At 41.8% G+C, this 25,330-nt stretch overlaps 1 protein-coding gene across 1 annotated transcript in view; it reads right to left on the bottom strand.

Moving 5' to 3' along the window:
- SVOPL (SVOP like) overlaps nt 1–25,330 on the bottom strand; it is a 64,275-nt gene that overhangs the window by 1,261 nt on the left and 37,684 nt on the right. The window contains exons 11-16 of the mRNA XM_045565322.1: nt 24,513–24,586; nt 23,151–23,347; nt 21,862–21,973; nt 21,066–21,147; nt 18,503–18,592; nt 906–1,019 (exon numbers count right to left, since the gene is read on the bottom strand). Coding sequence (XP_045421278.1) covers nt 906–1,019; nt 18,503–18,592; nt 21,066–21,147; nt 21,862–21,973; nt 23,151–23,347; nt 24,513–24,586 — 669 coding nt within the window. The remainder of the gene's footprint in view (nt 1–905; nt 1,020–18,502; nt 18,593–21,065; nt 21,148–21,861; nt 21,974–23,150; nt 23,348–24,512; nt 24,587–25,330) is intronic.

Below are 25,330 nucleotides of genomic sequence, written 5' to 3'. Positions count from 1 at the left end.
TTCCAAGTAAAGCCCTAAATTTCACAATTACATGACAGGCCATCTAATCTGATTAAAACTCACATTGCCTTTAAGGTAACCTGGAGGAGAATATCAAGACCGACATAAGCCTTTTTTCCCCCCCTTTTCTCAGTAGCGCCTTCCTTGTGTCTACTCACAACAAAACACATCTATACCAAAAATACTAACTTGTCTACACCATTTATTATGAGTAGGACTTGGGAGAGAGGACAAGTCACATTTAGACACAGAAGCATCATGACTCTACGCACACACACACACCCTTGTATACTAGCAAAGGGCTTTGTGCTTAAGGTAGGAAAACATCAGACCCACCCACCACCTGTACTTGGAGAGGACCATTCTGCACTGACTCCAACCATAAGGGCAAAGGTTTGCCCCGAAACATACCTTATACTTTTGTGGTATCCTTTACAAACTTTGCAGAATATAGTGAGCAGTTTGCACTGCTGTATCATTGGATGGCAACTGGTGCCGTATAGGCGCAGCTATTCTCCCAGGTAGCAGGGGAGAGGAAGCTGGACCAACACGTGATCCCAAGGGCAACACAAATAGCTGCTTTAGCTCTGCAGCAATGCTCACATCCAGACAGGAAAGGTGGAATGCTCAGGCCTCAATAACTGTCATTCATCTTAGTCCCTGTTACTCAAACTATAATTTTGCAGTACACAAATTATTAGTAGCTTCAATTTCAGTGCTGCTCAAAGCTACGTGCAGGAAAAACAGGAGACCCAGGTTTTCCATTGGAACCTACTAAACATATTGTGTTAATACAGACTTTACATATCATGTCTGCTTAAAGAAGGATCCCCATATGCCAAGTTCATTTCTTTTGGGCAAATATTGGTAGTTGAGAAGACTTCATAGTTTCCTGCATCACTTACCTGTAGGGCCCGTCCTTTGGTCTCAATGGGGAGAGTAAATGCAGAAATGGCACATATAACACAGACAGATGAGAAGAGACACAGGGCCCCCAGGAATGATGCACTCATAAGAACCTGAAATTTACAAAAGAATGACTCAATTTATGTGCCCCAGTCATTTCTAAACTGATCTTTTATGTCAAAGGAAAAATAAGGATTCTCTTCACCAAAAAGGTCCTTTGCAACGGTTCTACAAGTTGTGCATTCCTGACAGATTGATTTATTTGGGCCAAGCTAGTGTGGGCATTTTGTGGGGGGTTTTTGTTTTTTTCCATGAGCAGGGCCTGACAGTAACACACACCGGCCGGCTTAGACCTCTCCCTTTTGCACCGACCAGTCAGCCTTCTCCAGAGCAAGCTTCGAGTCTGGGAAAGATGGGGATCTGCCTATTTTCCCACTCCTCTCATTCACTCAGCTTGCTTAATTTCTGACCCTCCCACCTCATGCTGTGCTATCTCTGTCACATGCACATTTTCCCCCTTCAGTTCTGAGAGGATGAGACAGGAGACAGTCGTTCTTTGAAGATTACTAATGTGTCTGGTCTCTGTTCATAATACCTCAGGTGTGAAAACCAATCAAAACTTTCTTTTGGGTGTCCATTTTTCCACAGTAAGAATAGATTTCTGCCAATCTATATATTAATATCTCCTTTGGCCTGGGTCTTTTCACGCAGCTACTGGCTACTTCAGACTCTCCATCTCATACTTCAGCGTCCCTAGGACTGTGTTCAAAGTTGGCAAATAGCCAAGCACTTGATAGTTGTAAACTAATCTCACAAGGATGATTAAGTATGCAGTAACAAACAGCAAAGGCTTTCTAGAGTCACAGAATACTGTAATTTGGAAAGACCTAGAAACTATCTGGTTTAGTCCAAACATTTCACTTTATAGATGAGCCTAGACTAAGTCATCTCAGTAACTACTGGTCCAAAGTCACATACAGATCCCTGACACACGGCATAGTGTTACTACCACCACTTAGGTTCCTTTAACATATACACAAGTTGGAGCCCAACTCCTGTGTATAAAAGCTGTTGTCTTCCAAAGGTGTAAGTAATTCCACTTATCATGCAAACAAAACCCATGATGATATTAACTTCACTAATATTTTGTAGTTGACCTAGCAAGTGATGGGTACAGTTCTTGCTGGAAATTAGCTACTTCCCCAGCAAAATAGGTCCCAAGGCAGGATCGTCACAAGAGATTTGGAAATAATAGAGATGGAGAAATAACTGAGCTGGAGACAAAGTGCAGTTTAAAGTGATGGGGGAGGCCGGGCGCGGTAACTCACGCCTGGAATCCTAGCACTCTGGGAGGCCGAGGCAGGAGGATCACCCAAGGTCAGGAGTTTGAGACCAGCCTGAGTGAGAGCAAGACCCCGTCTCTACTAAAAATAGAAAGAAATGATCTGGACAGCTAAAATTATATATATAGAAAAAAATTAGCCAGGCATGGTGGCACATGCCTATATAGTCCCAGCTACTCGGGAGGCTGAGGCAGAAGGTTTGCCTGAGCCCAGAAGTTCAAGGTTTCTGTGAGCCTGATGCCACGGCACTCTAGCCAGGGCAACAGAGCAAGACTCCGTCTCAATCAATAAAAATAAAGTGATGGGGGAGTCAGGGGTCCTCCAGCATTCCGTGAGCTGTGAGGCCCTGAGTGAAATCCCACCTCAGTATTTATTGTTATAGCAAATAGTTGTCTTTTGTTAAAGAATTATGTGTACAGCTTATTCTTTGAGGTTTCCAGGGGACCCTTACCTAATTCTGTCTACAAGAATAGATGGTTATAAAAATTTTCCAAGATAAACATGTTAAGTCCTAAGTTAGAAACAGACCTAGCTGAGCATACAAATTCAAGATAAATTATATAAAGTAAGAACACTGAGTCTGTGTACTACTCTAATCTACTTCTCTAAATACAAAGATGTGGTCAGGAGTGAAGCAGGAATAGCCTTGAATTTTAGGATTGTTCTAGGCTATCTGCTGGGTAGGCATTTTCATCAGCTTCTCCGCCAAGGACCCAAATTGAGCTTCTGCCTTGCAAAAAAGCTCAAGGCGATGGCCAGCAGCAAAGAAGAAACGTTGCTTTGCAAACGTCCTCTGACAATGCCTCCATTGTTGGGAGCAGCCTCTGTTGTGTGAACTAACATGTCCACAGATTCCTTCAAGGCAAAGCCTTGCAAAACTCCTGAAACCTTTCATGTCTCTTAGCCTATTTTCCCAACAGTTCTGATTTTGTCTCCCAAAGTAAATTACAATTTCCCCCAAACAGGAATTTGTGTAACGTGTGTGTGTGTGTGTGTGTGTGTTTGCTGGAGGGCTGGGAAACCAGGCTCAGGGATGGGGTAGAAATGGAAAGAGTCCAAGTAGTTGAACCAATACTAAATCATGCCCTAGAGAGCCAAGTGTCTAAATTCTGTCATTGCTGCCAGTTCTGTTATCAGACACCAAAATTCTCACCACTACCTGCATGAATTCTAAAGTATCCTTAACTTCACTTTGCACCAAACGTAAAGTCCTGGTTCGTGTGAGACCCTGATGGGTTGAGTTTAGATCACATAACTGTTCTACCAGCCAGGGGCAGGGAGAGCAAGTGCCTAGACTTTTGGGCTTCCCTAGAGGGATGCAGGGATCTGCTTCATAGCAAGACTCTCTAAGCAATCTATTAAAAGACGTTACTGAATATTCTTTCAATAAAATTCTACCCAGGTCAACCAAAGTCAATTTCTATTGTTTATGAGCAAGAACTCTTGAGTAATATCCGATTATAAAAATTATTTAGGAATTTTGTTAAAATGCAGATTTAAAGGGACCACTCCAGATTCACTGTATCAGACAGAAAGAAATCTCTTAAATCTCTACTTCTGAAAAGCAGCCCAACCCAGGGATAAAGGAGGATATTACATAATGACAAAAGAGTCTTGGTATCTTCTAATCCTAAAGGTTATATAACACACAAAAGAGGTTCAAAATACATTCAGGGCTGGGCACAGTGGCTCATGTCTGTAATCTCAGCACTTTGGGAGTCCCAGGTGGGAGGATTGCTTGAGGCGAGGAGTTTGAGACCAGCGTAGGACTCCATTACTACAAAAAAATTTAAAAAGTTAGCTGTATGTGGAGGTGATATGTATGTAATCCTAGCTACTCCAGAGACTGAGCTATGATAAGGCCACCACATTGAAGCTTGGAGCAATAGACTGAGACCCCATTGCTAAAAAAATAAAAAAAAATTTTTAAAAATTAAGTGAAAACTGAAAGAAATAGATGAATCCACAAATAGTTTGAGATTCAATACTCCTCTCTCAACAACTGATAGAACCACTAAATAGTAAATCAGCATAGAAGAACTTTATGACACCATCAACCAGGATCTATTGACATTTGCAGGACACCCAACAACAGCAGAGTATACATTCCCCAAGATCAACATCCTGGGCTGTAAGTGAACCTCAACAGATTTAAAGAAATCATAGAGGGTGTTCTCTGAATAAAATAATATCAGACTAGAAATAAAAGTAACAACAAAATCTCCATACACTTGTAAATTATCCATGAGTCAAAGAAGTTAGCTCAAGAAAAATAAAAAATACATTGAATGGAATGAAAACACAACGTATTTTTAGGACACAGCTAATAGGAACAAAAATAACATACTTGGGAATAAACAAATGTATAAGAAACAGGAAAATTATAACTAAGTACATAAAAATTGAAAACTATTTCTTAGAAAAATGCGGTCTTGTAAAAAGGTAATCCTTACCAACATAATCTATAATCAAAATCCTAGTAGGATTTTTGAATCAATGGGGAAAAAAAATTGATTCTAAGGTTAATTTGGCCAGGTACAGTGGCTCATGCCTATAATCCCAACTACTCGTGAGGCTGTGCTGGGAGGATCACTGGAGGCTAGGAGTTTGGGACCAGCCTGGGCAACATAGTGAGACTCAGTCTCTTAAAATAAAATTTTTAATTTGTCCCAGCTACTCAGGAGGCCGAGGAAGGAGGATCCCTTGAGCCCAGGAGTTTGAGACTAGCCTGGGCAACATAGCAAGACCCCATCTCAATCAATCAATAGGAAGGAAGAGATAAAGGATAAACGTGTCAAAACATAAAATTACACCAAAATTTTAAAAATAAAATGAGCTAACTTTCTTAAAATATAAACATGTATATAAATAATAAAGTTATTTTGAGAGAACATCTAAGAACAATTAGGAAACTTCTGAAAACATGCATGGGTGTAGGGGAGTCTGAGGAGGTTATTATCCTAGGAGGCATTAAACAAAATTATAAGCATTAGCAGTGTGGTGGTGGTGCTGGAGCACAGAGATCAATAAAACAATGAGTTGCAAAATAGATCCTGATGTCTATGGAAATTGGGTTTGTTATGACAGAGGCATGTTAAATCAGTTGAGGGGAGGCAGACAAAAAGCCTAGGAACAACCAGCTAGGCATTGTATAATGAACAAGGTGCAAATTAAGACAAGATATAATTGATTATTCACTAGATTGAAGAAGGTTTAAAAACTTACTGTCCCATTTGGTGATGATGAAGAGAAAAAGGGATGCTTGTTTAAGAATGTGTTTATAGACATGAAGAGACATTTCTCCAAAAACAACATACAATGGCCAAGAGGTATATGAGAAGGTCCTCAACATCACCAGTCATCAGGGAAAGGAAAATCAAAACCACAATGAGATAGCACCTCACATCTGTCAGGATGACTATTATCAAAAAGACATTTGTATATGCCAATAATAGTCAAGCTGAAAATCAAATCAAAGACGCAACACTTTTCACAATAGCATCAAAGAAAATTAAATATCTAGGAATATATTTAATGAAAGAGGTGAGAGACATATATAGGGAGAACTATGAAACACTGAGAAAAATTGTAGAAGATAGAAACAGATGGAAAAATCTACAATGCTCATGAATTGGCAGAATCAATATTATTAAAATGTCCATACTACCTAAAGTGGTCTACAGAATTAATGCAGTCACTATCAATGTCCCATCATCATTCTTTACAGATCTAAAAAAATAATTCTATGCTTCATATGGAACCAGAAAAGTCTTTGTTTAACCAAGCAATCTTAAGCAAAAAACAAATTGGAAGGCATCATTCTACCAGACTTCAAGCTATACTACAAGGCTATAGTAACCAAAACAGCATAGTACTGGCACAAGAACAGAGATGTAGACCTTTGGGACAGGACTGAGAACCCAGATATGAAACCATCCCCGTATTGTCATCTAATCTTTGACAAAGCAGACAAAAAATATACATTGGGGAAAAGAATCTCTATTCAATAAATGTTGATGGGAAAACTGGATAACCACATGCAGAAGATTGAAACTGGATTCCCACCTCTCACCTTTCACAAAAATCAACTCAAAATAGATAACAGAGTTATACCTAAGGCATGAAACCTTAAGAATTCTAGAAGAAAATGTTGGGAAAACTCTTACAGACATCAGCCTAAGCAAAGAATTTATGAAGAAGACCCCAAAGCAATCACAGCAGTGACAAAGATAAATAAATGGGACCTGAACAAATTAAAAAGCTTCTGCACAGCCAAGGAAACTATCATTAGGGCGAAGAGACAACCTACAGAATGGGAGAAAATATTTTCTTTCTACACATCCAATAAAGGGCTGATAACAAGAATCTACATATAACTTAAGAAAATCAACAACAAAAAAATCAAACAACGCCATCAATAAATGGGCAAAGGACATGAACAGAAACTTTTCAAAAGATGACAGAATAATGGCCAGCAAACGTATAAAAAAATGCTCAACATCTCTAATCATTAGGGAAATGCAAATCAAAACCACAATGAGATATCAGCTAACTCCAGTGAGAATGGCTTTTATCAAAAAGTCCCAAAACAACAAATGCTGGCGTGGAGAGATAGGAACATGCTTACACTGCTGGTGGGACTGCAAATTAGTACAACTGCTGTGGAAAATAATTTGGAAATACCTCAAAGAGCTAAAAATAGAAATACAATTTGATCCATCAATCCCACTACTAGGCATCTACCCAAACAAACAAAAAAAAGACATTCTATAATAAAGACATCTGCACTCGAATGTTTATGGCAACACAATTCACAATTGCAAAGATGTGGAAACAACCCAAGTGCCCATCAATACATAAGTGGATTAATAAATGTGGCATATGCATACTAGGGAATACTACTCAACTACAAAAAACAGTGGTGATCTAGCACCTTTTATATTATCCTGGATAGAGCTTGAGCCCATCCTTTGAAGTGAGGTATCACAAGAATGGAAAAATAAGCACCCCATGTACTTGCCATCAACTCGGTACTAACTGATCAACGCTAAGGTGCTCACATGGTAGTACTATTCATTGGGTGCCGGTCAGGTGGGAGGGTGGGGGTGGGTAAACTCACAACTAATGTAGGTGGAACGCACTGTATGGGGGAAGGGCACACCTCTTGGGTGAGGCAAAGGCATTGCTTGTAACCAAAATGTTTTTATCCCCATAATATTCTGAAATAAAAAGAAAAAATAAACTGTTGGTATGCAAAAAAAAAAAAAAGAGAGAGAGAGAGAGACAACAAGGATGTGGAGAAAGGGAATCCACTGTCCATGGGATTGTATAGATTGGTGCAGCCATTTTGGAAAACAGTATGGAGCTTCCTAAAGAAATTAAAAATAGAATTACCAGATAATCCAGCAACCCCTCTGCTGGCTATATACCCAAAGGAAATGAAATTACTACTTCATAAAAAGATCTGCACTCCCATATCCAATATGGCATTATTATTATAGCCAAAAAACTGGTGTCCATCAACAGATGAACAGATAAATTGTGGTATATACATCTAATGGGATATTATCCAACCTTAAAAAAGAAGGAAATGCTGCTATATGGAACAAAATGGATAACCCTGGAGAACACTGTGCTGAGTTAAATAAGCCAGGTGCAAAAAGACAAATACTGCACAATCTCCTTGTGTAATCTAAAACAAAAAAAAGAAAAATCAAATACATAGAGAAAAACAATGGTTACCAGGGGCAGGGGGAAATGGGAATATGTAGGAGGGAAAATGTATTTATAATAAGTTGTATTGAGAACTCTATAAATTTTTAAAAATATACAATTTAACAAGATTGTTCATAATTTTAAAATGTATATACCCTTTGACCTAGAAATGATCCAATAAACTTTCTCTACAAAATTCTGCTTTTCCCTCAGACATGTTCCTAAGTCACTGCCATATTTCCCATGTGCCTCTGCCCTGTTGTAGAGGCCCTCCCCAGCCACCCCACCCCACTACTGTCTGCTTTCCCTGGTGTATGTTTTCATAGCATTATCATATCTGGTATGTTACTTAACTGTCCCTTGTCCATTCTCCTCTAGAATGTAACTTCAAAGAACCTGGGATGACCTTGACTGTTTTGTACAGTGTCTGAAACATAAAAAGGCTCAATGACTGTATGTTAAGTAATTTAAATAGTTGCACATAAGCCAGGTGCAGTGGTGCACACCTATAGTCCCAGCTACTCTACAGCCTGAGGGGGGAGCATCACTTGAGCCCAGGAGTTCTAATCCAGCCTGGGCAACACAGCAAAACCCTGTTTCCAAAAAAGAAAAAAAAATAGTTGCACATGTGCAAAAGTATTTTGTGCATAATATCAGTGTCCCATTGGTTTTAAATAGCAAGGCCAGGTATGGTGGCTCACACCTGTAATCCTAACACTCTGTGAGGCCAAGGTAGGAGGACTGCTTGAAGTCAGGAGTTCGAGATCAGCCTGAGCAAGAACGAGACCCCATATCTCTACTAAAAATAGGAAAAATTAGCCCAGCATGGTATGATGCGTGCCTGTAGTCCCAGCTACTTGAGAGGCTGAGGCAGGAGGATTGCTTGAGCCCAGGAGTTTGAGGTTGCTGTGAGCTAGGCTGATGTCACGGCACTCTAGCCCGGGCAAAACAGCGAGACTCTGTCTCAAAAAAAAAAAAAAGAAGAAGAAGAAGAAAGAAATCCACAACAATGAAAGAGTGGAGGCAGATGTGCCACAAGAGATTGAGAAGCTGCCACCAGGGAGGTGGGAGGAAACCCACGAGAGAGCAGGTGCTGGAAGCCACCAGAAGAGAACAGCAGGGTGCGAGAGGGAACGTGTGGCCCTTAACGTGGAAAGAGGGTGAGTGAGAGGAGGGATTCAAATGGCCTTTCGGTCCAGAGGCATTTAGGCTACGGGAGCCATATCAAGACTCATTTTGGTGGAGTAGGGATGGTGACAGTCAGGCTGGAGGGGTTGGAGTTGAGGGGACGGGAGGAAAGAGGGAGGAGAAAAGCTTTTGGAGGAGTTTGGCTGGAGAAAGCAGAGTGACAACAGGGCTGAGTTCACAGTGTGTAAGCTGTGGATTCTGAAACACATCAAAATGGTGACTGGAAGCATTCAGCATCGAGGGATAGACTGAAATCACAGAAGGGATAAAATTATAAGCCTAAAAAACTCCAGATGCTCAAATGAGAAACAATTTCAAATGTGTTCAGTAAACTGTTTAAAAATCAATAGACAAAAAAAGATGAATAGCCTTCTAAATACAGATAACTATTCAGAATGTTAAAATAGAAGTTATAATGAAAGAAAATACTCCATTCATGATAACAACAAAATCATAAAATGCCTAGGAATAAACAAGACGTGTAGAATCTATTTGAAGAAAACAATAAAATCCCAGCAAGAGGCACATAAGAAAAACTGAACAAATGGAGAAACAAACCTTGTTCTTAGGTAGACAACCCTAAGAAAAAAAGGCAATTTTTCCTAAGTTAGCTAATACATTTAACCAATTATTAATTAAAATCTTAATAGGATTTGGGCAGCCAGGGGAGGCAGCATGCAACTAAATGATTCTAAATCATATTTAAGAAAGAAGAGCAATGAGTTGGGCTTTAAACAGCCAGTTCTGAAAACGTGCTCTAAAGCTCATTAGGGTAATGAAAAGAATATGACAGGTGACAAAACCAGACAGATCAATGGACTAAAATAGTGAGCTAGAAATGGGCCAAGTAATTGTGGAAACATAAGCAAACAGACATTTCTAATCCATGAGTAAAAATGGATTTTTCAATAAATAGTGTTGAGACAACCGGCTTGCCATTTGGGAAATTATAAAGTTCTTTCCTGCATTGGACCTTACACCTCAATAAACTCAGTGGTCAGGAAGAGCACACAGCAGGGATTTCTGGGTGAATGTGGGATGCATTCACTTTATGAATTTGGGTTTTTTTAATTTATAAAAATTTTTTTGTAGAGACAGCGTCTTACTATGTCACCCAGGCTGGTCTTGAACTCCTGGCCTCAAGAAACTCTCCCACCTTGGCCTCCCACAGTGCTGGGATTATAGGTGTGAGCCACTGTACCCAGCCACTTTGTGAAAATTGAATAAATTGGACACATGATGTTATATTTCAATAAAAAGTTTACACTCTTCTACTCATGTGTAAAATTTTTTAAAAAATTTAAAAATAAATTAAAAAATCAAAAAAGTTTACATTTCCCTCTTCCCCCTACAAAAAAGAAGTCACAGAAGGCCTGGAAAAAAAGAGAGGTATGTATTTTCATAATGCTAATCACAGAACCCAGAAATTACAGAGGCAAATACTGATATACTGATCCATTTGAGTGTCTGTGAGTTTAAAGAATATTAACAAGAATGGAAGACAAATAGAAAATCTTTGCAATATGATTGCAAAATGGGGAATATTTGCAATGTATCAGAAAAATGGTTAAAATCCTTCATGTATACACACGCACACACACAGTCTTTTGTGTGTGTGTGTGTGTGTGTGTGTGTGTGTGTGTGTGTGTGTGTATTTGAAGGATTCTCACAAATCAGTTGGGGTTTTTGTTTTTTAAGAGACAAGGTCTTGCAATGTTGCCCAGGCTGGTCTCAAACCCCTAGCCTCAGGCGATCCTCTCATCTTGGCCTCCCAAGTGCTGGGATTACAGATGTGAGCCACCACACCCAGCCCACAAATCAATGTTTTAAAGACCAAACTGAAAAATGAGCAAGCTAAAACAAGGTGAAATACTTAATTAAAATATGAAAGGAACATTCAGTATCATTTCTAATAAAAGAAATCCTAATTATCATAACACGGAGGTATCATCTATTGCCAGTGGGATTGGCAAAAATGAAAGACCAGCAAAGCCATTTGGCGGTTATGTGAAACCACAGGGCTCTCATGCACTGAGACAAGCTCCACAAAGAGACTGTAGCACCGTGTGCCAAAGTGTATAACAGGCAGACCCTGAAAGGACGGCCTTGTAAAAATAACAGGAAAATGTCTAATCCCACATTTTCCCCAATAAGAGTTAAAGATCAATCCTATGAGTTCTCTCACTAACAGGCACCCTATAGGAGTTCTGTTTTGCACAACTCCTGAAAAGAGCTGGGCAGGCAGAAGATGATGTAAATCTTTTTCTTTTAAAATTGCTTTTGGGAATCTGCTTTTTCTGCCTTAGAAGTTCCTGGGTGAACAACAGGGGCACAAGTTTCAGGCCTCTGCTGAATCTCCGGGGCAGAATCACATCTCCTGCGATAATCCCATGTCCAAGGAAAGGTGGGGGAGCCAACTCTTGGACCTTGACATCCTGCCGCTTCTGTTATCAGCCTGCCACCAAGGAGGCGGAGCTGAGCAGATGCAGCAATACCCTGTTAATTTGGCCACCGCCATAAATCTTCCTCACCTCCCAAATAAAAATTTGCCTGAGAACCTGATTCTCTCTTCCAACATTCTCCACCTCCTTCACTTCTGTGCTGGCCCTTTTTCTGCCCAGGAAAAAGTAAATAAACTTCTTTCTATCCTAATTTTTGTCTGGAGAAATCTTTCTCAAAACACATGTGCACTAGCTCACTCTTGACCTACCAATCCAATTTCTAGAAATTTACTCTAAGGAGATAATTGCATAGTTGGATAAAAATGTGAACACAAGCTCACTCATTACTCTTGCTTATATTAGAAAAATATCTGAAATCTGAAAATATCTAGATGTTCCACAATACAGAACTGATTAACTAATTGAAAAATAGCTTTTGAAGTACACATACAATGAAATTTTTCAGCATTCAAAAGGGCTTGTTTTGTACATTTGTAGACATGAAAAATGTCTGCAACATATTAAGTGCAACAGAGTAGGTTACCGAAAGTACTGTATATGAACTATGATATTTGGGCACAATATATATGCATGCTTATATATACATAGAAATACATATGAGAAGAGCCTCAATTATTTATATTTGTTCTAAGTAGTAAAATATTAGGTAGTAAATTTTAATTCTTCTTTGTTTTTTTTTTTTTTATTTCAGCTCATCATGGGGGTACATAAGTTCAGGTCATATACATTGTCCATGTCCCGCCCATCCCCCTGGGTCAGAGTCCCAAGCGTGTCCATTCTCCAGACAGTGCCCCTGGCACTCATCATGTAGTCATATCTCCATCCCCTCCCCCCCCCACCTCCCCGGGTCTGCACCTTCAAGCATGACCATTCCCCAGAGGGTGAGCAACGCACTCGTCATGTAGGCATACACTCACCCCCTCCCCCCACCCCCCATCCCAGTCTGATATCCAATTGGTATCCTTCCCCGATGTACATTTAGGTGATGATCAGGGAAACCAGTTTTCTGGTGAGTACATGTGATGCTTGGTTTTCCATTCTTTGGATACTTCACTTAATATAATGGGTTCCTATGTTTTTGTGTTTTCAGTGTAGAAGAAAAACATCACGTTGTCAAAATTGCCTTTGGAAATCTCTTGTCACTTAAAATATAACATAAACATATTTGAGTCACAGACAAAGATCTTCTCCTTAACCAAATAAATCCTAACCTGGCTCCTCTGAGCCTTCTTCTTGGCTAGGCCTCGACTTTAGCCTAAAGATTTTTTTTTTTTTTTTTTTTTTTTTTGAGATAGGTTCTCACTCTGTTGCCTTGGCCAGAGTGCAGTGGCGTGATCATAGCTCACAGCAATCTCAGACTCCTGGGCTTGAGCAATCCTCCTGCCTCACCCTCCCGAATAGCTGGAACCACAAGTGAATGTCACCACACCTGGCTAATTTTTTCTATTTTTAGTAGAGGTGGGGTCTCGCTCTTGCTCAGGCTGTTCCTGAACTCCTGACCTCAAGCAATCCTCCCACTCCCGACCTCCCAGAGTGTTAGGATTACAGATGTGAGCCACCACACCCCACCCTGGCAGAAAGATTTGAACGAACACTAACACAGTGTTTTAGAGCTCAAGGCCACATCCCTAGGATGACCCTAGCCACCCTTACAGGGCCTGCCTGAGAAAATTCAAGGCTACCAATAGAATGTTTGTTCCAGCCAACACCTGAAGACAGAGCCCCTGTCCCCAGCCTCTATGGGAGGGTGGGAGCCTAACTTCAACAAGCACCAGCTAGCAAAGGCAGATGGGTTTCACGTGGACCAAAACTCCCCTATAGATATTTGTAATTTTTCATTTCTCTGACTCTGCTCAAGCCCCTACCACCCCCCGCCCCCATTCTCCCTTTAAAACACCCAGTCATCTCCCTACAAATGGAAGCTGAGCTGAGCTCATGCAGGACTTCCCTTTTGCAATTGTATTAATTAAAACCCGACCTTACCACTTTCACTAGTGCCCGGCTTTGTTTATCTTTGACAACATACAGTTTCTTAATAAGTCCACTGCTTATTGGAAATCACTTTTTGAAATATTAAATGGATATATTTTTATTCCCATTAACTTGTGGAGTTCTGTGCCACCTTAGGGACTGATTCATTGTTTTCTATGCTTCAGGAAAAGGCCAGGCATTTGATAGGTCAACAAAATCATTATTCAGCTGTAACAATTAAATTAGGGCTTTTTGAGACCCTTGAAAGATAAGGGTTTGTCATTCATCCTTATCTAAGGTAGACTTTTTTTTTTTCTGTGAAGAAATTTTATGCAGTCAGGTTTACAGTCTTTTTCTATATCTTTATACCATCATAGAGTTTTCCAGAATTCTGAAATCTCCCTTTTCATGTCAATAGTACATGGCAACATGAAATTAGAGTCTTCTTGTAAGCTTATTCTCCCCTTGCCCTTTCCAATGTACTCTCTAGACAGCAACCAAAGTGATTGTTTTAAAAAGGAAAATAGGTCATACTCCTCATCTGCTGGAAACTCTTAAATTATTCCCCACTGTTCCTAAGATAAAATCCAAAATCCTTGACATGCCTGGGAGGCACGTTCTGTCCCCGCATTTCTCCCCATTTGGCTCACCGTGGCTGTTTTCCATTCCTGGAACACACCGATCTCTGCCGCACCTCCAGGTCCTTGTACCAGCTGCCATCCTAACTTGGAATGCTATTTCCCTTTACACCATTGTCAACGTCTCATATTTCAACTCTCACCTCCCATGTCACCTTCCCAGAGATGACCTGCCTGTCACTCCTTTTACTCATTATCCTTTTATCTCGCAAGCCCTAATCACAATCTGAAATTATCTTAAATTACTTGCATAAAGTACCTAATTTGACTATAAGATTCTCGAGGACAGCAGCCTCGTGGTGGTGTGCTGCCAAGTGCTTAACAGGTTCTCAAAAAACACAAAGCCCTGATTTGTAGCATTGGTGCCAGTTTCCTCAGTGTAAATACTAACACTGTGGCTAATTTCAAACAATGATGTGACATTAACCAGCTTGCAAATTTTCCTGAAAATTTAACAATAGGCTTTCATAAACCAGTCACACCACTGGCAACTCGCCTGGCTTATTTACTACTGCAAATAAACAGAGCTAGGATGATGCCAGGCAGAGTAAGAGTTCAATAAATGTCAGTTGAAGGTTTGATTGGGATAAAATAATTCTCAATTCTATTCTATCAAATATAGATTGTAGCTAATTGAACCCTTTTTGGTGTTCTAACTACCAAACTACATAAGGAGGTCTCCAAGATTTATAGAGAACTACTCCAATGGGTCACCCAGAGAGGATCCTCAACAAAGACTCTCCTGTGTCCTAACAAAGGGTCTGTCTGCATTGCTTCCTTTGCCATCGGGGGAGGCTAAGTGACTTCAGTGAGAAAGAGCAGAGAGCGGCTCAAGAGAGAACAGGTCTAGGAAGCTGGTTCAGCTGCATTTTGGCAGAGTTTGAACTTTGAGGGGGTGATGGGACTGAAAGGGCAAAGCTGGAGGTTGGGGGTCACTGCTGTGCTACTGGTGACAACAGAAGTGAGTCAGGCTAAGAGGATGTTTAAGTTTTGCTGGGAGTCATGAATGGACTGCCCCACTGACATCCCTTTGAGGAGCTTTCGGAAAGACGTCAAATGCTTTTCAGTGTTTTGTTTGGATGCTGGACTGTCTCGTGTGATAAGACACCATGTTAGGTCTGGCCGCAAGGGAGCGGTCTTGGTTGTTACTCGTACCATGCCCTCCTCACCGCCCCGGCCACACAGCCTGGGGCTGCAGCGGCCTGCACTGCGAGCCTGGGGTGAGGCCCAGAGCCGTGGCTGTGCTGGAAGGACGTCAACCACCCACAGTAGGTGCCAGCAGTTCATACGTCACTGAATCAAGGTGTGCCTGGTGTTATGAACTGAATGTTTGTGTCCCTCCAAAATTCATATGTTGAAATCCTAATCCCCAATATGATGGTATTAAATTTGGAGACAGGGACTTTGGGAAGTGATTAGGTCTTGAGGGTGGAGCCCTTACGAATGGGGCTAGTGCCTATGTAAAAGAGACCCCAGAGAGCTCTTTCTGCCTCTTTCTGGATGTGAGGACACAACAAGAAGGCAGCCATCTATAAGCCAGGAAGAGAGCCCTCACCAGAACCCAACCCATGCTGGCACCTGATCTTGGGCTTCCAGCCCCCAGAACACTGTAACAAAGAAATTTCTGTTGTTCCTAAGCCACCCAGTACTTTGCTATAGCAGCCTGAACCGACTACGACACTGGCTGGGGATATGGTGCCTGACGTCTTGAAGTTTCCCAGAATAAGTAACGAGGCGGTCCCTGATTCATTGGTAGGGACCCTGTACTGGTCCCTTCTGTATCTTAGTGAGTCTTTAATACTTTGACAACAAAATTCCCCTTTATTGTTTCCTTGAACTACATACTCATGACTCCTATTATTTATTTCTACCACTAGTTTCTGACAGCTAAATGTCTTGAAACATTCATTTTTAAAGAGGCATCTGTATTAGACTTAATATAGTCATTAGAATGTGTGAACATATTACTGAATAATATGTAAACATTTTACTTTAACATTTTACTAAAACAGCCTGTTTTAGAGCAAAAGAATATGAAGAGAAGAGGGAAGGGAAGAGTCAGGAAAGAGAGAAAGAAGAAGAGGAAAAGCTAAGTGAAAGGAAGAGCTAATCTCCTGGCTGCCACCGTCCCTGTTGATGACGGTGCCTCTCCAAGGGTGGTCACAGACCAGCTGCATCAGATTGGCTGGGGGTACTTAAAAATGCAGGTGACTGGTCCCCCATCTACAGAGTCAGCATCTCTGGGTCGAGTCCAAGAATCTTTCCGTTATGGAGTTACTCTAGGAATTCTGATGAGCACCAACATTTGAGAACCACCTCGAAGGGAAAGCAGACTGATCAGCCCCCCGCAGTCACACCAGATCCTACTGTCAGCTTGGGGCAGCTCACCCCATCCCGTACCTGGGCAACTATCCTAAGAACAGGCACAAAGCTTCCCAAAGTCTAAACTCCCAGTCCAAACCTGCCAAGGAAAAAGAAACATACCAATTGCAAAGTGATTGACATAACTGAACTGTATTTAAAAGTATTTTTCCTATTGAGGAATAGTTTTTTGAGTAGCATTTGGCTCTGATTGTTATAGATCGTTGTGGTCATTATTAGCTAACATTTACTGAGTGCTTACTATGTGTCAACATTGGGCTAAGTGCTTCACATTTATTAATCTCATTTAATCTCAGGACAAACCTCTGAGGTGGATGCTATTATTCACCTCCACTTAACAAATGAGGGCAGCAAAAAATATTTTCTAATAGAAACAACAACAAAAAAGAAAGATTAGTGAATAATATTATGTTACAAGTTAAAAAAAAAAAAAACCCAAATGAGGGTAGCATACAAAGATGACAATTATAAAAACTTGAGAACCCACTCCAGCTACAGGATGCTAAGCAGAGTAGAGCCTTTGGCCCTAGGAGACCCGGTCCCAGGAGGGTTCTTCCCTAATCCACAAACCTGCCAAACACAGCGTGGCCTCTGGGAGAAATGCCCACAGATGCTCAGGGAAAATGTTCAGGGTGGTCAGGAACCAAGACACTCAATTCCTAAGGAAAGCTTGGGAAATGAACTATGCTTCAGACTAGTCACCCAGAATAGGGTTAATACTTTACTACTTGATTTCATCATTAGGTTCTTTTCTGAAAATGATGAAATAAGTACAAGCAAATTTTGAAAAGCAAAAGCACCAGACAAAAGCTGCCCCCATTTTCTTTCTTAAGATAGGTGGGGAAAATGTTCCCAAGATAGTTATAAAATTAGTAGCGGCAAAATCCCTGTTAAATTATAGGAAATACATGCTAAAATCTACTCCGCCCTTGACTACTTCCTTTCTTGAAAAACTCCTCCTGCCCCAGCTGCATTTATACATAACCCTGACTCTTGGCCACAACTGACTCAGCGCAAGCATGGACAACTGACCAGACCTGGGCCAACAAGAGTCCCTTTTTAGGGATCCAGAGAGAATTAATCAGCATCTTCCAGCGGGCAGAGCTAAAGACATGCGTTTAGGATTCGCAGGGCTGCTGTGTACACAGGCGGGCATAGCACACTGGTCTTCAGGGAGGGAGCAGCACAGCCTGTGTGCTCAGGCGGACACGAGTGACCACAGACCCGACAGGAGGGAGACAGAGCCTGCGCCCCGTCAGCCCCTTACGGCCTGGATCAGGCCCTCCCAGGCTCCAGCCTCGTTCCTGCCCTTTTTTGCCGCAGACAGAAGTGGATTCTATTTCTTATGGCCAGAAGAGACTGACCAGTGCAGAGGGGTAAGGTGCACAGCGCCCTGTGGGTTGCCGTGTCTGCCTCTGTTGTCTCTCTGGAAATAAGGCTTCATCCACGGTCCCAAGTCACCCCTGGATTTTATCCCAGCCTGTACCTGGCTTGCCTGTGCCCACCTCCCTGCACTCTTGGGCTCTGATTTTCAATTGCCCACCTGGACAATTGACTGGACAATGAACCTACCTCGGGGGTACAGCCCATGGTCATCCAGCTGCCCAAGCTCCTGCATTGTCCGTTGCTTTTGCATCCTCCCCCACCAATACCCAGTCTAAAGCTGAGCAAACCCCGAGTGCAATGCGTGCAAACTGCCGACTGATTGGAAGCCTGGTAGCAGTAACGTAGCCTCTTTCCCTACCCAAATTCACCAAACAATGGGGAAATGGCACCTAAGAAAACTTCTGAAGTCAACAGAAATCCTTCGTTATACCGTTAATCTAAAGGGAACTGGGGTCCCTTTATCCCCACCCTCCCTCAGACCCACTGTCCTGCAGACACTCCTCGGCTGTACCTGGGATATAAATGGCGCCACCATCGCACCAATGCGACACAGGGAGCCGCTGGTTCCCATTCCCAAAGCACGCACTGCGGTGGGGTAGACCTGGAGGGGAGAAGCACAGAAAGCGCCAGTCAGTGCCCGGGCCTCCTTCCCCCAGCTCTCCTCTTCCCCTCCGTGGCCGGGCGTTGGCACATGGAGAGAGACAGACAGACTCACAGAACACATTCATCTTCTCAGGTACGCAACTTTGAATTTTTGTGACCATAAATAACAGCAAAAAATAAACACTTAGAACTTTCCTTTAAGGGAGCAAACTCCAAAAATGTATGTTTAGTTGAATTATTTCGAATGTAATTTTACACAGCTAAGCTCTGGAATCAGACAGAGGATTTCTCCTTTAGAACTATAAATGTGTAAAAGTGGTTCTAACTGAATGGAAGGAAAATACTCCCCAAAGAATAATGATTCAATGAAATCTTTAATTTTATCTTTTAATCTTTAATTTTATCTTTAATTAAATCTTTAATTAGATACAGTGGAAATAATCTGCTAGAGGGCCAGGTAGCTGCTATACCATTTCCTTGTTCTTCTTACATGCACTGGCCCCTTTGCTGTTACAGAATCTTACAGCATATTCTACTTTCTTTTTCTTTTTCTTTTTTAGAGATAGGGTCTCATTCTGTCACCCAGGCTGGACTCAGGTGATCCTCCCACCTCCCAAGGAGGTGGGGATTATAGGTGTGGAGCCACCATGCCCAGCTAATTTTTTAAAAAAAATTTAGCGAGATGGGGTCTCACTATGATGCCCAGGCTGGTCTCCAGTGAACCTCCCAGGGTGCTGGGATTATAGGCGTAACCCACCATGCCTGGCCATATTCTACTTTTTTGCTGTAACTTTTTTACATTTACAATAAAACCTCATTAATTGGTTCTTCTTTGATGCAGAATCCTTATAGGAACTGGCAGAAGTTTAATAAATCAGCAAGTATTATTTAATAAATAAAGTTATAGAGAAAATATAGGAAAGAATGATTTCTCAAAATTTTGAAACTATTTTTTTTTTCTTTTTTCCGGAGGGGGGCGGGGTGAAGGGGAGGGGGAGGCCTGAAACTTTTTAAAATGCTAATACTGACAAAACAGTTTTTATCAAGTCACTAAAGCAAAGCATGTAGCCCCTTTGTTAGTAGGCCACATCTATCTTAGTCACCATCTGTCAAATGCAAAAAAAAAAAAAAGATACTTTCCTGCCTCAGAGGACACTGCTATCCTTGTAGGAGAAGGCCCAGGGGGTGGAATGTCTTTATTGGGGAGCATTACTTATTGTTTTCTGAAAAATGAAGTTGCTGACTATGACTAAAAAAAATGGATTCAGATATATGGTGATATTGTTTTCTTTGATATGAGACTGATGGAGTCTTTTGCTCATGTTTTGAGTCATCTGGGAGACAGAATAATAGACAGCTATAATTTTTAGGTACACATCTTTGAATTTTAACGATAGATATAAAAAATAAAATACTTAGAAATGACCCTCAAAATCAGCAAATTCCAAAATACATGTTCAACTGAGTATTCCAAATACAATTCTAGAAGCACACCATGTTATTAGGTTGTTTTAGTTTCATATATTCATGAGATAATTTTATATTTTGTTAATGAAACTAAATGAAGTACTGTGTATACTTCAAATATCTCATAAGTTTCTATTTTTATCTGTGTGTGGGGGGGGGAAAGAGTAATTTTCTCTGTGGCTTTAATGGTTTTTAACATGTCAAATCTTTAATTGGAACAGACTTCTCCATTCCCTGAGATGAAAATGAATGCAGTGTTATCGGTCCCTACAGCCCTGTTTCCTGTAGCTCAATGAATGACAAGATCAGTTAAAATACTGTTAAGTTCCCTATTCAAATATTGTTTCATTTTTAGGAATATTAGCTCTCTAAGTTGGGGGGTTCATAACAAAATTCTCCAGCTACCTCAGGCAGTACACCTTGCATATAGTAGATGTATTAGTTCAATAAATAAATGAATAAAGAATGAAGATTATATGCAAATTTAAGCTAAATGCAGCAAATAATAGATGGAGGAGGAAGTGATTTTCCAAAAGAATAAGGACAAAAAAATACATTGTAGTTTCAAAAAGAGAAATGGGGAGCATTGCAGCAAATAATAGATAGAGGAGGAAGTGATTTTCCAAAAGAATAAGGACAAAAAATACATTGTAGTTTCAAAAAGAGAAATGGGGAGCTTTGCATTTTAACAGCAACGTGTTGCTACCGGACTCTCTTACTTCCGAAGCATGGTGCTAGGGCAGCGAGTTGTTTTCCACATGCATGCTATGTAGTGAGAGAGGGAGAAGATCCTGTCTTTGAGAGATTGGCTTTCCACAGACTGAGTGGGAGAGGGGAAAATCCACATGAAACAAACCTTCTGTTGTCTTTTTAATAGGATGTTTTTAGAAAATGACCAAAAGTCAACAGAAGCCAGGGACGCCTTACCCCGGGATGGACACCCTCCCCTAAGTAGCTGGCCTTGCACAGCCTGCTGTGACCAACCCCCCTTCAGGAAAACTAACCTCGGCTGTGTAAATGTAGATGGTGATGAAGTTTGCAGCCACCAGAGCCCTCAGCATGAAGAGGAAGCCAATCAGGCCGGCACTGGAGAACAGGAAGCAGGAGAACAGGGAAGTTACAAAGGCAGCATGGAGGGCCTCACCTGGCGCAGCTCCAAGTGCCCTGCAGACCCTAAGACACCCACAGATAGCTCAGAACCCGAGGGAGGGGCTGCATCTCAACGGGCCTGATCGTGGGGTCCTGATGCAAATCTCCTCCCTGCCCCCTCCATTCCCCCAAGGGTGCTGGTCCAGCCTGACCCCCAGATTTGCACATCGGTAGCCACCACTCCCTGGAAAATGGTTTAGTTTGCAGAATAAATGATGTATATTATAGCTCAGGCCACTCAAGGATTGCAAACTGAGAGTGAAATGAATGTTCATACTACAGGCATGATTGTTATTTAGATCACTAAACTCTCTTGGCATTGGTCCAAATAATTTGGTTAACAACTAGAGTCCCAGTTCTCCAGGAAGCATTATACAATGACCCTAAATATTCTGGTGGGTAAAGTGAAGACACCAACGTTGGTGCCCATATCCTGCAGCAGCTGAGGGAGGACAGGGCCAGTAGGAAGAGGGAACTGGTAGGTACCAGGCAAGATCGTTCTAGTCAAACAAGCAGCCCAGTCTCCACTCTCCCTGGGGAGAGGGACTTGTCCCTGACTCCCACTGCACTGAATGCCATGGGTCAAGGAGACCCCATTTTAAAAACACTGCACAGAACTTGTTTGTTTTGAAGCAACTACAGAGAAAATACCTTGAAGTGCAAATATTGAGCAGAAGGAAGAATAACGCCGTGCACCCCATGGTGATGGAAAGACTCAGCCGTCTCCCCAGGAAGTTGATGCCCAGCATGTTCAAAGGATTCACTGGAAAGCAAACAACAAAGATAAGTTCTGGAACCTTAGGATGCAAGTGGCATATATCAACACTGGCATGGATTCGTCCTTGTCATTTCAAAGAGAAGTAACTTCCCCCAAACCTCATGAATATTCCAGCCAAAACCCAGTCATGTTGTGGTCAACTTCTTAACGCCTTCGATATACTTTTCCCACCTGGGTCCAAGAAGGACAAACACTGGTGCCCAGGATGCTTACTATGTCACATATATCTATTGTAAGTTGCCAACTTGCTAGACCTATCTTTTAAATATTTTATACTGTTTTTCAGCAAATTCAAGGTACCATTGATTTTTAAGTACCATCATTTTATGTCTACTAAAATAGAAATAACACTACCAATTGAAATCCAGCAAACCATGGTAAGACACATCCCAATTTCAGAGACATTAAAATGTGAAAAAAATATGTACACCATGGAGTTCTACTCAGCCACAAAAACAATGGTGATCTAGAACCTCTGATATTATCCTAGATAGAGCTGGAGCCCATTCCACTAAGTGAAGTATCACAAGAATGGAAAAACAAGCACCACATGTACTCACCATCAAATTGGTGTTAACTGATCAACACTTAAGTGCACATATAGTAATCACATTCATCGGGTGTCGGGCATATGGGAGGGGGAGGAGGAGATGGATATATTCACACCTAATGGGTGCGGTGCGCACTGTCTGGGGGATGGACACGCTTGAAGCTCTAACTTGGGTGGGGCAAAGGCAATATATGGAACCTAAGCATTTGTACCCCCGTAATATGCTGAAATAAAAGAAAAAAACATGGAAAAAGCATCTCATTATTAATATAATACAATAACTCAAAGCTCTGCCCCTCCAGACTTTTCTTCCCCACACTGGAGACATGTCAGCATGACATGGGGACTTGCTCAGTTCCCCTGGGCAGGAGACATGTCAGCATGACATGGGGACTTGCTCAGTTCCCCTGGGCAGGAGACATGTCAGCATGACATGGGGACTTGCTCAGTTCCCCTGGGCAGGAGACATGTCAGCATGACATGGGGACTTGCTCAGTTCGCCTAGGCAGGAGCCATGTCACAGGGTCACACTTCTCTCCTCTGAGACCAAGACCCAATTGCACGTACCCCACCGGAAACAGAGAGGGACCCAACACACAGAGGGACATTTACGAGCGATTTCGCCAACGGTGCTGATGATCATGGTCTGGTAGTCGGAGGGGGTGAACATGTGGCAGTGGCAGGGGCTCTGACTCTCTGGGTCCCCCGGGGTCTCCACCACCCTGGGCTTCGACCCGCAGACTAGGTCCCGCTCCAGCAGCTCGGCGCTGGCCAGGATGATCCCGTAGTAGGCGAAAGAGATTCCCAGCCTGGAAGTGAGAAGAGAACATCATTAGCAAACGCTTATGCCAGACCTGGAGGGTGGGTAGCACCCTGAGAGGCAGGAAAACGGAGAGGGCGTTCCGGGTGGAAGGCACGGAGCACGGGAGGGCAGACGGCACAGAAAGCCCGGCTCACGCGCCACACGTAACATTCACATCAGTGTCTTTTGGGAAACGGATATATGCGTTTCTGCCGGGTCTGAACCCAGGGGTAGAATTTCTGAGCCGTGGTGCACCCGTTTTCAGCTGTAATAGTTACCGCCAGTTTTCCAAAGTAGTCGTACTAACCTGAACTCTAATCAGCTGTGTATGAAAGTTCCAGTTACTTTACATCCTTCCCAACACTTGGTACAGTCTTTGATTTTGGCCATTCTCAGGGGCTGTTGGATTTGTAATGGTACCTCATTGGGTTTTAGTTTGCATTTCCCTGGTGACTTTAAGGCCAAGCGTGTTTTGACGTGTTTACTTGGTGTACATTTTTGGTGAAGTGGCCGTTCAAGTCTCTTGCCTATTTCTAAACTGGGTTGTCTGTTTTTTTATTGTTGAAACAAATTATATATGTAAAATTATATAATAGATACCATAATTGTATATGTAATTTTTGGAGCTATACATTGCAAATCTCTTCTACCAGTTGATGGGATGCCTTTCAGACTCTTCATGCTATTTTATGGCACAGAGTTCCCAGTTTAATGTAGTAAAACTCCATCGATCTTTTACTTTGTAGTTAGCATACTTTGTGTCCTGTTTAGGAAATCTTCGCTTACTCAAGGTCACGGCTGCAGAGAAATGAATCACAGAGGGGACCACAAGAGTCTATTCCATTGAATTTGATTATTGGCGACTTCAAAGGATCGGTTTCTGTCATGTGGGGAGGGAAAAGACTCAGCTGCAAGAGGTTAGGAATTGAGCTCATATGTTCACAAGGAAAATTTAAAAATTGGTTGTAGACAATTAGGGTTTTTTTCTCTTTTTAAAATTTCATTTATTTTTGTTGATGGTGGTGTTAGCAGAGTAAGACATTGCTGGAGGCAATATTTGGAGTCTGTCTTATGTTTTTCTCCCCAGTAGCACTCAGAGTGGATTTACTTAAGTGGGCTTCCTCCAAATGCCTGTTTATTTAAAACTAGTTTTGAAATCATTCCATCCTTACCATATGACCCAGATCTGTAATGTGGTCCGTAAATACTTAGCATCCAACAGGTCTGCAAATCTTCCTCTTTTTTCCTGGGATAACAAAAAGGGGTATACAGAATACATTTAGCAGGTTGAGGATGAGTGAAGGTGTCTCCAATACTTTAGATCACAGGAGACAAGATAATGTGGGAATATGGTAGGGTAAGGCCACTCAGCTCCCATGAGTGCAACTCACCCAAAGCACAGATAATGGCTTTTAACACGTTTACTTCTGCCACTCAGTCTTTCGGCTTTTTATTATCATTGGCAAGTACCAGAACTCATTGAGCTTAAGATCCTAATCCTCTCACTCTTCCTCTCCTCACCAGTGCTGGCATGGAGGTGGGAGGGTAGGAAAGTACATAAAAGAAACAATAATACTGATGGGAAATTCTTCTAAAATTAACATTAAAATGAAAAATCTTGTATTAAAGAAGAATGAGGCTTAATGTAAGAAAACAATGGCATAAAATTGAGAAGGGGTAGAACACTATAGGTTGAAGGTTGAGAAGGGGAGGAAGAAGGAAGGGGGAGAAGGATGAGGGAGGATAGAGAATGGAGGATGGAGAAATAGAGGGAGGAGGGAAGAGGGAGGAGGGAGACATTAGGTAGGAGAGGAAAGGTAGAGGAAGTAGGATGTAGAGGGAGGAAGGAGGAGGAAGAATGCGGGGGATGGAATAAGAAGGGTAGAAGAGGGAAGAAAAGAGGAGGGAGAGAGAACTCCTTGTTGACCTGAATGCTCCTCTGTCCTGGAGTTGTCACTCCTGGGTCGGATTCACAAAGTACACACCAAAC

Source organism: Lemur catta, chromosome 11, assembly GCF_020740605.2.
Source record: "Lemur catta isolate mLemCat1 chromosome 11, mLemCat1.pri, whole genome shotgun sequence".
NCBI lineage: Eukaryota > Metazoa > Chordata > Mammalia > Primates > Lemuridae > Lemur > Lemur catta.
Note: the sequence above shows the minus strand (reverse complement) of the source record. Positions and strands in the feature narration are given on the sequence as shown.